Source organism: Syngnathoides biaculeatus, chromosome 2 (assembly GCF_019802595.1).
Source record: "Syngnathoides biaculeatus isolate LvHL_M chromosome 2, ASM1980259v1, whole genome shotgun sequence".
In the NCBI taxonomy this organism is placed as follows: Eukaryota; Metazoa; Chordata; class Actinopteri; order Syngnathiformes; family Syngnathidae; genus Syngnathoides; species Syngnathoides biaculeatus.
In genome coordinates, this window is record NC_084641.1 from 41,845,679 (window position 1) to 41,860,723 (window position 15,045).

Sequence of the window (15,045 nt, forward strand, 5' to 3'; positions counted from 1 at the left end):
CAGCAAATTTCAGTGACCAGGAATGGGTCGCAAAACTGTCTTTCTTGTGCAACGTATTCAGCCCGCTAACTGAATTCAATCTCGCTCTTCAGAGGAAATGACAACAGTCTTCAAGTTGGCAGATAAAGTAGCTGGATTTAAAGCCAAACTGAATTTTTGCGGATGGTGCTTGAACAGAGGCATATTTGACATGTTTCAAACATTAGCGGGGATTTTGTGTGAGACTGAGCTTTCATTCTCCCAGCTGGTGCACGATCTCCTGTTTTGGCTATTAAAAGAGTTTGAGCACTACCTCCCAAAAAGACCCACGGACTGCCAAGGAATGGATCCGTGACCCATTTTATCAACAAAGCAGGTGACTCCAGCATGTCTGTGCAAGAAGAATATCAACTGCTGGAGCTCGATGGTGCCTTTTAAAGTATTTTCGAGACAACTCTGCTGATGTTCTGGATTAAAGTCATTACAGAATACCCGGAGATCGCCACAAAAGCACTGAAAGACCAATTGTCATTTCTGACATCCTATCTGTGTGAAGCGGTGTTTTCTGCAGTGACAGCGACCAAAACAAAACAAATAGACTGGACATAAGCAAAACACTTCGTGTGCCATTACCATCATTTTTTGCAGAGAAACAAGCTCAGGGCTCCCATTGATTTAGCGTTATCCTGTTAAAATTTTCATGCACTTTAAATACATTTTCGTTGTGTATTTGCGCGCCATCGTACTCACAAATCTGCACAGTCGAGCACGAAAAATCACGTGCGTAAAATTTGTTCCGAGTAGAAATACATAGACATTCTCAGCGCACATGAAAACCAATCCAGCGCAGTGAACCACGGCTTGAGTTTTTTTTTTTTAAAACAGAAGCACAGGTCTCCTGCGAGTTGACCTGACTCTGCCCCCCTTCGGCTCTGAATGATTACAAAAACTGTCCACCCACACAATCTAAGCAACATAGAGCAAAGAGAGTTAGAGATGCTGGTTGAGTTTACTCATTATAATAATGGTAAAAGAAAAAAAAAAGAAGTGCTGTTGCTTTAATGAATGTTGGGGTATGTGAATAATAGAAGAAAATGTGGTGAAACTGGATGAGATTTGATCTTTTTTGAGTAAAAAAGGTCTGGTCTGAAGCCAAAGTAGAAAGTAGAGGATGAGATCGTGTATATTAAAATTCCACCTTGGCACAGCCTGATCGAGTATAAAAGCACAGACAATACAGTGTACAAAAAGCTAATTCTGTATTTCAAATATAGGTGGCAACATAACTATCTTAAAACTGTTTGGGAGCATCATTCAGCTTTCAACATGGTTTGCTAAAGATATTCTGCAAGCAATAATTCAATTTTACAGCAAGAAAAACAGACAGGGATTTCATTGTGGTTTAAAAAAAATGAAACAAAGTTGCAAGCGACCTTTCAAATTTGTAGTTCGTAGTTGGATTGGTTTAGTTAGCAATGTATTTTTTTGTTTGTTGACATTTTCATTGTAAGTTTGCAAAAATTGTTCTGATAAATGTTTTGATTGGAATGTAAATGCTGTAATCTGAATCTTTGAATGAGCCATGTAGCTTCAATGGTTGACACTGATCTGACCACAGTGTATAAGGCTGATGTTGCTCACAGTGGTCAAAGGGGGTGCTCACGGCCTTAGTGTGTTTGCTCAGACACGTAAAAAATTAGAGGGAACCTATTTCATAAACATTGGTAACAAAAGAAGCCTGATCCAAAATTATCAGTATTCACCCAGAAACAGGAAATGCAAGTTAACCGTACTGAGCATGTTCCGAAGTGTTGCCAAAAGCACATGTTCAGAGCTGCTTCATGTACTGCGAGCGCATTTACGTCAAAAGTCGTCAGCATTATGAGCCATGTCAAAGGAAATTCAGTTACACTGAAAATATTTCTGGGATATAACACAGGTAATGTTTCAGTATCTAACTAATAAATATGAGATTGTGATTTGCTTTGACTTGATCTACGTTGGAATATTAGACTAGTCTGTCCATATATCTAAATGCGAACGGTCATTTTCCCAGTGGTGCCGCGTTATCTTGAAGTTGAAAACGTTTCCCCTCTATATACTTTAGGAAGATATAGCTCATCTAGGGCGGCATGGTAGCTCAGCTGGTAAAGCATTGGCCTCACAGTTCTGAAGACACAGGTTCAATCCCGCCCCCGCCTGTGTGGAGTTTGCATGTTCTCCCCGTGCCTGTGTGGGTTTTCTCCAGGCACTCTGGTTTCCTCCCACATACCAAAACATGCAACATTAATTGGGCCTAGGTGTGATTGTTAGTGCTGCTGTTTGTCTCCATGTGTCCTGCGATTGGCTGGCAACCAGTTCGGGTTTACCCTGCCTCCTGCCCGTTGACAGCTGGGATAGGATCCACCACTCCCTGTGACCCTCGTGAGGATAAGCAGTAAAGAAAATGGATGGATGGATAGATCTACTGCTAGCTTTCATCAATGGATTGATAGACTATACTGTAAATTACGATAATTATTACAATACATCATGATGAAATAAAATGATTTGTTAATATGAATACTTAGTTTTGAAATTGAACTTCTGTTGACCTCTTTAAAAATGTCTGTCTCAGTGCAATGTCAATAAATTATGATTATGGTGTTAGGTAACAACTACATACTCTGGTATAACAACTCAGTAAGTTATTTTAAGATCTTGAGATTCCATCCCTAATCACACTCTTTATCTGCGGGTATGACTGGTGGACCACACCCGTAACTTTATATCTGCGGGCAAGACTGACCACACCCGTACATTTTCAAATGTGTGTGACTGCATGTTTTAACGTTACTATCATGCACCTGAGTCAGAGAACGTTAAAGCATAGCAAAGCAAATTTATTTGTATGGTGAATTTCATACACGAGGTAAATCAATGTGCTTTACATGATTAAAGGCATTTGAAAACAGAGATAAAACATTTAAAAGGTGATTAAAAACAAAAATGACAAACAAAATACTTTTAAAAAAGACAATTAAAACCGCATACAGTGCAAGTAATATGATCAAAAAGCGCATATATTCTTAAAAGCATTAGGGAAAAAAAGAAGAGTTTTCAACCTGCATTTAAAAACATTCACACTTGGGGGTGACCTCACCTCTTTTGACAACTTATTCCATTTGTGTGCAGCATGAAAGCTAAATGCTGCTTCATCATGTTTGCTTTGGACTCTGCGCTCCACTATTTGACCTGAGTCAATCTCAGACCTCTACTGGGTTTGTATTCTGTAAGCATTTCTTTCATGTATTCAGGACCTAAATCATTTAGTGATTTATAGACCAGTAGCAGAACTTTAAAATCTATTCTAAAGCTGACTGGAAGCCAGTACAAGGACTTTAGGATTGGCGTTATATGCTCTGACCGCTTTGTTTTGGTCAGAACACGAGCTGCAGCATTCTGAATGAGCTGCAGCTGTTTAATACTCTTTTTTTGGGGGGGGGAGTCCACTCAGAAGACCATTACAGTAGTAAAGTCTACTTGAGATAAAAGCATGGATGAGCTTTTCCTGGTCTGCTTGACACATACAAGATTTCACTCTAGATATGTTCTTGAGGTGGTAGAAGGCAGTTTTTGTGATTGATTTGATATGATTGTTGAAAGTCAGGTCGGAATCAATCAGAACACCAATATTTTGGACTTGGTCTTTAGTTTTTAAAGATAGAGAGTTCAGGTGTTTAACAGCAATTCTCTTTTCTTTATTGCCAAAAACGGTTGTCTCAGTTTTGTTGTGATTTAGTTGAAGAAAATTTTGGCTCATCCAGTTATCTGATTTAGACAGGGGCACAATACCTCGATTGAACTTTAGTCATCTGGAGAAACTGCTAAATATAACTGTGTGTCATCTGCTTAGCTATGGTAGTCAAGATTAAAGTTTTGAAGAATTTGATAGACAGGTTGAACAGGAGAGGTCCAAGAGCTTACCCTTGAGGGACCCCATAGGTCAGTGCCATTTGCTGAGACCGAGCATCTCCAATGGTCACAAAGTCGTTCCTTTCCTCCAGGTAGGACCTGAACCATTTAAGGACCATCCATTTAGTCCTCGCCACGTTTCCAACCTGTTTAGCAGTATATTGTGATCTACCGTATCAAAAACCATGCTGAGATCCAACAAGACCAAAATTGACACCTTTTCTGAGTCAGTATTCAACCTTATATCATTTAGCACTTTGATAAGAGCAAATTCTGTGCTGTGATGAGTTCGGAAACCTGATTTAAATTTGTCAAAAAGTCCATTTAAATTCAAGAAATAGCTGAGTTGATCAAAAATAACTTTCTCAAGAATCTTGGCTATGAACGAGAGATTTGACATGGGTCTATCACTTGCTAACATGGAATCGTCAAGTGCTCTGTTTTTTCGAAGAGGCTTAACAGTAGCTACTTTAAGACAGGGTTCATACTCAGTCCGACCAAAAAAAAAATTAAGGGATTTTTAGGGGCATTCTTAGGGGCTGACACGAAAAATTTAGGGCTGACACAGAAAAAATTTAGGGCCGACACGAAAAATTTATGGCTATTGTGGGAAATCAAGAGTAAGGAAAAAAGACTCACCCAATGGTGCCATCAACCGTTCTTGGTTCATCAAATGTTCCAGTATCTCAGTACCTGTGACAGTGATCACCTGTCGCCCCTTGTGGTAGTTCTCATTGATATGACCATTGTCAACGTCTTCACATAACAGTATACAGAAAAACAGATTCTAACTACAATTGCAACGATATACACAAATGTCTTCTACTGATGTCTGTTTCAGCACCCCTACTCTAGCTCCTTGAGCTTACCCAGTGCCTCCTCTATTTGTTGCTGCAGAGGTGCCAAAGTGTCTCTCTTGTCCTTTGCTCTGCCTCTGAGTGCATTGGCCTCGGTGATAAACCTCATATTCCTCTTTTCTTCTGCCTCCTCATCAGCCTTCTCAATAAGCGTAGATATGTCAGTCTCTAGTCTGGCTTTTTTGGCTTTGAGGCAACAGAGATGAAAAGTGGGCAGCGATGCCAAATGTAGCCAGGTACAAAGTCTTCCTTTGCCCACAGTGGTAGTTTTTAGCAATGTCACTGTCTGGGAACATGACTGCAAACACTTTGGAATTATTTTCACAAGATTTGTAACTGTCATGGCTGCAGATCACTTTTAAAGTCCACACGATCTCTGCCTTTAAGGAGTCCGCCTTCGTGTATTGAACTACGTTTATAAAGCCTGACTTCTGGCTGGTTGAAGTCGATGGCTGGACAACTGTATGTGCGCATTAGGGATCGCAACCGGCTACAAATAACGGGTTATAACCGGTTTTCTGTTGTTTTTTTTTTTTTTTTAATCCGAAACCGTAATCGGACTTTCGAAATTGGTTAAAACTTCTAATCATTTCTTCCAGTTCCGGTACTCCACATTGTGCTATTTTTTCAACATCATTTCCACTTTTTCAAGTTTCGCTGTTAGAGTAAAGTTGGACTCAAAAGAACATTCAGTTAAATCAAAGAAACATCAAACATGGCATCGAGGAAACGCTCGGTATACTTTCATGCCCTTTCTGAATGTCCGAAAGAAGAATGTCAACATTAAAACATTTTTACAAAAAAAATAACAAAAATTTAACTTACATGAGTGCGTTGTTGAAAGCCACATTCAACAAGCTTGTTTGTCAATATTGTGTACAAACTACCCCATTACCACGGAGTAAATTAACGATCGATGGTGTAGCGCCGGAGAAAAGGAGTCGGAGTGTCGGACACAGGAACAAAACTTGTTTTATTGGCAGACATCAAAACACTACTCGCATAACGGGGGGAACTCTGTGAACTCGCCACTCTGGAAGAGCAACAACAAAAACAGTCCATGCGGAACCCTGCACCCCAACTCGAGGTCCCACGGGTGAATTATGTAAACACCACTATGGTACCGGTTTATCGTTTTTTTGCTACAACTGTTCGGTGAAAAACGGTTATGAAAGTAAGCGGTTTTTTTGCGATCCCTAGTGCGCATGCACTGCTAGTACCACTGCCTGAAGTTGATTCTTCACTATCTTGATATTTTAGAAACAGATTCATACCAATGGAAGATGAGAGAGTCTTCGCCAAATCAGCGTGTCTCCTGTTTTTCCGGTGCGACTCCAGCGCTTTGACGCCCATCTTTTCAAGCTGGTAACTCTCCTTGCACAGATGGCAGTAAAACATTTGCCGATCTCGACGAACCCAGCTCCCGAAATCCTTACTTTCAACCCAAGCTTCTTGAAAAATGCACTTCCCCGTGATACAAGTTGGATCGATGAAAGAACTATGCTACGTCGTAACGAAGACGAAGTGAAATGCCTACTCATGGAAACAAACAATGGAATATCGACAAGATGGCGACTAGTTGTGAACACGGTGACTTCCGTTGACAATTTCCGGCTGTTTTGGACGCCAGAAGGATTGTTATTTTTTTTTCAAATAAAAGATACAATTATTTTTTAGGGAGAATTTTGGTGGTAGAGGTCCTCCCTTTGATATTTTTTTAATTTAAGGCCTTTTAAGGGGCTTGACCGGTATTCGCGGATTTTAAGGACTTTTAGCAGCCCCTAAATGCACCTTCGAAAATGTAGGGGTTTTTAGAGACTTTTAGGGCTGCGTGCGAACCCTGTAAGAGCTTTGGGAAACTCGCCAGACTGAAGTGAGCAATTGATTATTTGCTGCAAATCAGGTAGCACTGACTTCACAATAGTTTTGAAAAAGTCAGAGGAGATTGAGTCGAGACAGCTCGTTGATGGTTTCAACTGCTGAACAGTTTTCTCTACAGCTTTTTGGTCAACTGTATAAAATTCTGACAAGTTAAGAGTTTTCTCTGGGTGGCGTCAATTCATTCTATCTTTTTGCTAATTTGTGCTGACATTTGACCTAATGGATTGTATTTTTTCACTAAAATAACAGGCAAACTCATTGCATTTGCCAGCTGTTACAAGTTCTGGATCTATCTGATGGGGGGGGGGGGGGTTGTAAGCTTGTCAACCACAGCAAATAGAGCACGAGTATTGTTGAGTTTCTTACTGATGATTTCAGAAAAGTGTTGCTGCCTAGCTCTAACTACCTCTTGGTTAAAATTACAAAGACACTGTTTGTAGAGGTCATAGTCATTTTGGAGTTTGGTTTTACTCCACTTGCGTTCTCCGCTTTCCTCTACTCCGTTAGGGCTGTGGTCACCAACAGAGGGAGATGAGGCAGAGGGGAGAGGAAAGTAGATGGTTCAAACTGACAAATTTATCTCAGCTGTTGAAAAATAAAATGGCGTGTTTAATAATAATAATAAATTTAACTTGTGTAGGTATATTTAGAGAATAAAATGTGCAATTGCTGGTTCATGTTTATTTTCCCACGTGCATTTTTAATATTTATTTAATTATATTGTGATTATTTTATTATTCATTATTTATTTATTAAAATTGATCTTCAATACAAACAATCGAGCCCCCCTTGCCCCCTACTGATCTTTCAGTCTGCGGTAAAAATTGTCAAGCATTGACTGGTCCGCAGTGATAAAAAGGTTGGGGACCACTGTTTTAGTGTACTGCCACTTGCTGAGTATGTCACAATCCAATTATTCCGATATTTAGCCAGTACCACAATCCTCCTGGGGGCAGTAATTAACTGAAATACCAGGAATGTCCATTTATTTTTATTGTTGTAACCACTGTGTTTATGTAGAATTTGGCAGGACTGTATATGTATGAAACAATGAAACTGTTTTCATTGATCGTTTTAATGTGAGTGCAAAGTACATGGAAAATATTAACATTCACATCATATTCAATGGTCAAAATTGATGTAAAATGAACACCAGTGATATTTTTTACTTAGACATTGACAGAATTTGTACTATGGCAGAATGATGTAGCACAGTCGTAGGAATTGGGTCCTCAGAAATTTCTTCTGTTTTACAGAACACAGGGAACGTAATCATCAAATAGCTTACTTATGTCCTTCTCAATTCCACTTCCTGTTGCAGTTCAAATATCCTTTTGGACCGCCACTTGGTGGCAAAGCTGGCTGACTTTGGCTTGGCTCGTTTTGTGTCTACCAACTCATCGTGCCATCTGTCGTCCAAGACAACCACAGTGGGTCGAACGTCCATGGTGAGAGGAACGCTGGCATACCTTCCAGAGGAGTATGTGAGGAATGGACAGTTGGGTACAGCAGTGGATGTCTACAGCTTTGGTGTGGTGAGTCCTTATAATAGCTAGTGCTGTAGATGGATGAGATTTTCAAGTGCAGTGGCAGTAGGTTGTAAAGCTGCAAGGAGGTGACAATATGAGTGCGGTGACATAACCGGTCAGTCTTAAATGTCTCCTTTTCCTCAAGGCCGCACGATACCGGTCCTCATGTTGTCGCCTGTCACATTTTGTGTGTGTGTGTGTGTATGTATGTGTGTGTGTGTGTGTGTGTGTGTGTGGTGTGTGTGTGTGTGTGTGTGTGTGTGTGTGCGCTGCAGGTGTTATTGGAGGTACTGACTGGTCGGCGAGCTCTGGAGAAAAACAGGAAGTCGGGAGATATTTACCTGGTTTGAACTTTATTTTCCATCACATGCTCACACGTGCAAGTGAACACACCTCACCAAGTTTCCCATGCTTCTGCAGAAGGATGTAGTCCAGGAGGTCCAGGAAGGCTTGACTGATTCTTATGCAGCTGCCTGGCGCGAACAGTTGGATCAACGGCTTATCATAGGTCAGTTTTTTCCCATTAGGCTGTCTTCCAACATCACAAAGTCGTCAATGACAGGGCTTGTGGCATCAACAGGGGGTGCCTCGGACATAGCGGGGACTATGCAAATGGTAGCCCTAGCCTGCAGGTGCCTGGACAAGAAAGGGAAGAAGAGGCCTGCCATGACTGAGGTTTGATCATGTTTTGCTTTATGGTAAATAATAATCATGCATATTATTTGTAGGTACTCTTTTCAGGACACTGAAGGTCACCATAAAACACATTAATAAAGTAATGAGGATCCCATAAATATAATGAAATGTGCGAGTATGCAGATTGAACAAGATGAATTTTCAAACTTTTTAATATTTGTACAAACCCAGTTCCAATGACGTGGGGAGGTTGTGTTCAACAGGATATTTTTGTGAATCGTTTTCAACCTATATTTAATTTAATACACTACAAGGTCAAGGTATTTACAGTAATGTTCAAATTGATAGACTATTATGTTAAAATATAATACAATAATCATTAACCTAGAGTTTTATGGGTGCGACTCATTCCAAAATAGCTGGGACAGGGTCATGTTTACCACTCTGTTATATCACCTTTCAACTTCTTCTTTCTTCTTTTCCTTTCGGCTTGTCCCGTTAGGGGTCGCCACAGTGTCATCTTTTGCCATCTTAGCCTATCTCTTGCATCTTCCTCTCTAACCCCAACTGCCCTCATGTCTTCCCTCACCACATCCATAAACCTTCTCTTTGGTCTTCCTCTCGCTCTTTTGCCTGGGAGCTCCAACCTCAGCATCCTTCTACCAATATACTCACTCTGTCGCCTCTGAACATCTCCAAACCATCGAAGTCTGCTCTCTCGAATCTTGTCTCCAAAACATCCAACTTTGGCTGTCCCTCTAATGAGCTCATTTCTAATCCTATCCAACCTGGTCACTCCGAGCGAGAACCTCAACATTTCATTTCTGCCACCTCCAGTTCTGCTTCCTGTTGTTTCTTCAGTGCCACTGTCTCTAATCCGTACATCATGGCTGGCCTCACCACTGTTTTGTAAACTTTGCCCTTCATCCTAGCAGAGACTCTTCTGTCACATAACACACCAGACACCTTCCACCAGTTGTTCCAACCTGCTTGGACCCGTTTCTTCACTTCCTGACCACACTCTCCATTGCTCTGTATTGTTGACCCCAAGTATTTGAAGTCGTCCACCCTCGCTATCTCTTCTCCCTGTAGCCTCACTCTTCCCCCTCCACTTTTCTCATTCACGCAGATATATTCTGTTTTACTTCGGCTAATATTCATTCCTCTCCTTTCCAGTGCATGTCTCCATCTTTCTAATTGTTCCTCTGCATGCTCCCTGCTTTCACTGCATATCACAATATCAGCTGTGAACATCATGGTCCAAGGGGATTCCAGTCTAACCCCATCTGTCAGCCTATCCATTACCACCGTAAATAGGAAGAAGCTCAGAGCTGATCCCTGATTCAGTCCCACCTCGACCATAAATTCCTCTGTCACACCTAAGGCACACCTCACCATTGTTCTGCTGCCATCATACATGTCCCGTACTATTTTAACATACTTCTCTGCCACACCAGACTTACGCATGCTGTACCACAGTTCCTCTCTTGGTACTCTGTCATAGGCTTTCTCTAGATCCACAAAGACACAATGTAGGTCCTTCTGACCTTCTCTGTACTTTTCCACTAGCATCCTCAAGGCAAATAATGCATCTGTGGTACTCTTTCTAGGCATGAAACCATACTGTTGCTCGCAGATACTTACTTCTGTCCTGAGTCTAGCCTCCACTACTCTTTCCCATAACTTCATTGTGTGGCTCATCAACTTTATTCCTCTATAGTTCCCACAGCTCTGAACATCCCCTTTGTTCTTAAAAATGGGAACTAGAACACTTTTCCTCCATTCTTCAGGCATCTTTTCGCCCGCTAGTATTCTGTTGAATAAGTTGGTCAAAAACTCCACAGCCATCTCTCCAAATTGCTTCCATACCTCTACCGGTATGTCATCAGGACCAACTGTCTTTCCATTTTTCATCCATTGTAGTGCCTTTCTGACTTTGCCCTCAGTAATAATTGCCACTTCCTGGTCCTTCACACTTGCCTCTTCAACTCTTCCTTCTCTCTCATTTTCTTCATTCATCGACTTCTCAAAGTACTCTTTCCATCTATTTAGCAATCTCCTGGCACCAGTCAACACATTTCCATCTCTATCCTTAATCACCCTTACCTGCTGCACATCCTTCCCATCTCTATACCTCTGTCTGGCCAACCTGTAGAGATCCTTTTCTCCTTCTTTCGTGTCCAACCTGGTGAACATGTCTTCATATGCCTCTTGTTTAGCCTTTGCCACCTCTACCTTTGCCCTACGTCGCATCTCGATGTACTCCTTTCGCCTCTCCTCAGTCCTCTCAGTATGCCACTTCTTCTTCGGTAATCTCTTTCCTTGTATTACTCCTTGTATTTTGGGGTTCCACCACCATGTCTCCTTCTCCCCTTTCCTCCCTGAAGACACACCAAGTACTCTCCTGCCTATCTCTCTGATTACCTTGGCTGTCGTAGTCCAGTCTTCCGTTAGCTTCTGCTGTCCATTGAGAGCCTGTCTCACCTCTTTCCGAAAGGCCGCACAACATTCTTCCTTTCTCAACTTCCACCACATGGTTCTCTGCTCTACCTTTGTCTTCTTAATCTTCTTACCCACCACCAGAGTCATCCTACACACCACCATCCTATGCTGTCGAGTTACGCTCTCCCCTACCACTACTTTACAGTCAGTAACCTCCTTCAGATTACATCGTCTGCACAAAATATAATCCACCTGCGTGCTTCTACCTCCGCTCTTGTAGGTCACTATATGTTCCTCCCTATTCTGGAAATAAGTGTTCACTACAGCCATCTCCATCCTTTTTGCAAAGTCCACCACCATCTGTCCCTCAAAGTTCCTTTCCTGGATGCCGTACTTACCCATCACTTCTTCATCGCCCCTGTTTCCTTTACCAACATGTCCATTACAATCTGCACCAATCACAACTCTCTCGCTGTCTGGGATGCTCAGAACTACTTCATCTAGTTCCTTCCAGAATTTCTCTTTCAACTCTAGGTCACATCCTACCTGTGGGGCATAGCCGCTAACCACATTATACATAACACCCTCAATTTTAAATTTTAGTCTCATCACTCGATCTGATACACTTTTCACCTCCAAGACATTCTTAGCCAGCTCTTCCTTTAAAATAACCCCTACTCCATTTCTCTTCCCATCTACTCCGTGGTAGAATAATTTAAACCCTGCTCCTAAACTTCTAGCCTTACTACCTTTCCACCTGCTCTCTTGGATGCACAGAATATCAACCTTTCTCCGAATCATCATGTCAACCAACTCCTGAGCTTTTCCTGTCATAGTCCCAACATTCAAAGTCCCTACACTCAGTTGTAGGCTCTGTCCATTCCTCTTTTTTTTCTGACGATGGATCCGGTTTCCTCCTCTTCTTTGTCTTCGACCCACAGTTGCTCAATTTACACCGACGCCCTGCAGGTTAGCAGTGTCGGGGGCGGGCGTTGTTAACCCAGGCCACGACCGATCCGGTATGGGATTCTTTAGATGAACGCTCATATTTGTTTGGCACAGTTTTTACGCCGGATGCCCTTCCTGATGCAACCCTCTGCATTTATCCGGGCTTGGGACCGGCCTACAGAATGCACTGGTTTGTGCCCCCATAGGGCTGCATTTATATCACCTTTCAACAACATCAATTAATGTTTGGGGAACTGAAGACACAAATTTTTTTAAGCTTTGTCGGTGCCATTTTTTATGGATAGCTTCAGCTCTTATTACACTTCATACTGGGGCACAAATTTTCAATGGTAAAAGGTCTTGACTACAGGGAGACCAGTCTAATACTATTACTCGCTTACCACTAAGCCACACTGTTGTGACACGTGCAGGATGTATTCACATGTGTAAGTTACCCATGCCATTAGCACTAACACAGCCCCATACTATCACAGATGCTGTTTTTTTTTATGATGCGTCTAGAACACTTCGGATGGTTCTTTTCTTCTTTGGCCTGGAGGACATGACGTGTGGAGTTTCCAAAAACAATTTGAAATGTAGACTCGTCGGACCACAGAACACTTTTCATCAGTCCATCTTGGACTGAGAGAAATTGTCAGCATTTCTAGATGTTGTTGATAAATGGGTTTTGCTTCTCAAATAGCTCTAGGTTGCACTCACGGATGTGGCGGCAAACTGTATTTACTGACATTTTTTTGTTGGGGAGTCTTCCTGAGCCCATGTGGTGATATCCTTTACACATTGTCTGTTTTTGATGCAATGCTGCTTGTGGGATTGAAGGTCACGGGCATTCAAGTGTTGTTTTTTTGGCTTAGCTGCTTACATCCAGTGATTTCTCCAGATTCTTTGAACCCTTTTATGATATTATGGACCATAGATGCTGAAATCCCTAAATTACTTGTATTTGTACATTGAGGAACATTGTTTTTAAACTGTTTGACTACTTTCTCATGCACTTGTTCATAAAGAGGTCAACCTTGCCCCATCTTTGCCTGTGAATGACTGAGCAATTCAGGGAAGCTCCTTTTTTATCCAATCATGGCACCCACCATGGCGCCTGTCCTTTTTGGAATGTGTTCCAGCTATAAAATTCAAAGTTAATTATTACTTGCTAAAACCCATGTTTAGCATTTGAAACATTAAATATATTGTATTTGTAATATAGTAATTTAAATAAAGGTTGAACATGATGGCAAATCATTCTCTTCTTCTTTTCCTTTTGGCTTTTTCTCTTACGGGTCATCACAGCGTGTCATCTTTTTCCCATCTAAGCCTATCTCCTGCATCTTCGTCTCTAACACCAACTGCCCTCATGTCTTCCCTCACAACATCAATCAACCTTCTCTTTGGTCTTCCTCTCGCTCCATCCTCAGCACCTTTCTACCACTATACTCACTCTCTCGTCTCTGAACATGTCCCAACCATGGAAGTCTGCTCTCTTGAACCTTTTCTCCAAAACATCCAACTTTGGCTATCCCTCTAATGAGCTCATTTCTAATGTTAGCCAACCCGCCCACTCCTAGACATCTTCATTTCTGCCACCTCCAGTTCTGCTTCCTGTAGTCTCTTCAGTGCCACCGTCTCTAATCCGTACATAATGGGTGGCCTTACCACTGTTATATAAAATTTGCCCAAAATCCTAGAAGAGACTCTTCTGTCACATAACACACCAGACCCCTTCCACCAACTGTTCCAACCTGCTTGGACCCGTTTCTTCACTTGCTTACCACACTCACCATTGCTCTGAATTGTTGACCCCAAGTATTTGAAGTCATCCACCCTCGCTATATCTTCTCCCTGGAGCATCACTCTTCCTCGTCCACACCTCTTATTCACACACATATATTCTGTTTCACTTCGGCTAATCTTCATTCCTCTCCTTTCCTGTGCATGCCTCCATCTTTCTAATTGTTCCTCCACCTGCTCCCTCCTTTCACTGCATATCACAATATCATCTGCAAACATCATGGTCCAAGGGGATTCCAGTCTAACCTAAACTGTCAGCCTATCCATTACCACAGCAAACATTTTTCATGCTCTGTAGTGCCTTTCTAACTTCCCCCTTACTAATCATTGCCACTTCCTAGTCCTTCACACTTGCCTCTTCTACTCTTCCTTCTCTAACCATCGGGAGCCTTTCTCCCCTCTTTCCGAAAGGCCGCACAACATTCTTTCTTTTTCAACTTCCACCACAGGGTTCTCTGCTCTACCTTTGTCAACTTAATCTTCTTTAACACCACCATGCATCCTAAACACCACTATCCTATGGTGTCGAGCTACACTCTCCCCTTACAGTCGGTAACCTTCTTCAGATAACATCGTCTGCACAAAATGTAGTCAACCTGCGTCCTTCTACCTCCGGTCACTTCTACCTCACTATATGTTCCTACCTCTTCTGGAAAAAAGTGTTCACTGCTGCCATTTCCATCCTTTGTGCAAAGTCCACCACCATGTGTCCCTCAAAGTTTATTTCCTGGATGCCGTACTTGCACATCACTTCTTCTTCCCCTGTTTCCTATACCAACATGTCCATGACAATCTGCAAGAATCACAATGCTCTCTCTATCTGGGAATTCTCAGAACTACTTCATCTAGTTCCTTCTAGAATTTCTCTTTCAACTCTAAGTCACATTCTACCTGTGAGGCTTAGCCACTAATCACATTATACATAACACCCTCAATTTCAAATTTCAGCCTCATCACTCGATCTGATACTCTTTTCACCTCCAAGAAATTCCTAGCCAGCTCTTCCTTTAAAA

General features: G+C 41.8%; 1 protein-coding gene across 2 annotated transcripts in view; it reads left to right on the plus strand.

The window, feature by feature from the left end:
• The window catches only part of irak1 (interleukin-1 receptor-associated kinase 1), a 62,757-nt gene that overhangs the window by 45,786 nt on the left and 1,926 nt on the right, over positions 1 to 15,045 (plus strand). For both annotated transcript variants that reach the window (XM_061805977.1, XM_061805967.1), the window contains exons 9-12: positions 7,993 to 8,206; positions 8,476 to 8,544; positions 8,621 to 8,708; positions 8,781 to 8,875. In XM_061805977.1, coding sequence (XP_061661961.1) covers positions 7,993 to 8,206; positions 8,476 to 8,544; positions 8,621 to 8,708; positions 8,781 to 8,875 — 466 coding nt within the window. The remainder of the gene's footprint in view (positions 1 to 7,992; positions 8,207 to 8,475; positions 8,545 to 8,620; positions 8,709 to 8,780; positions 8,876 to 15,045) is intronic.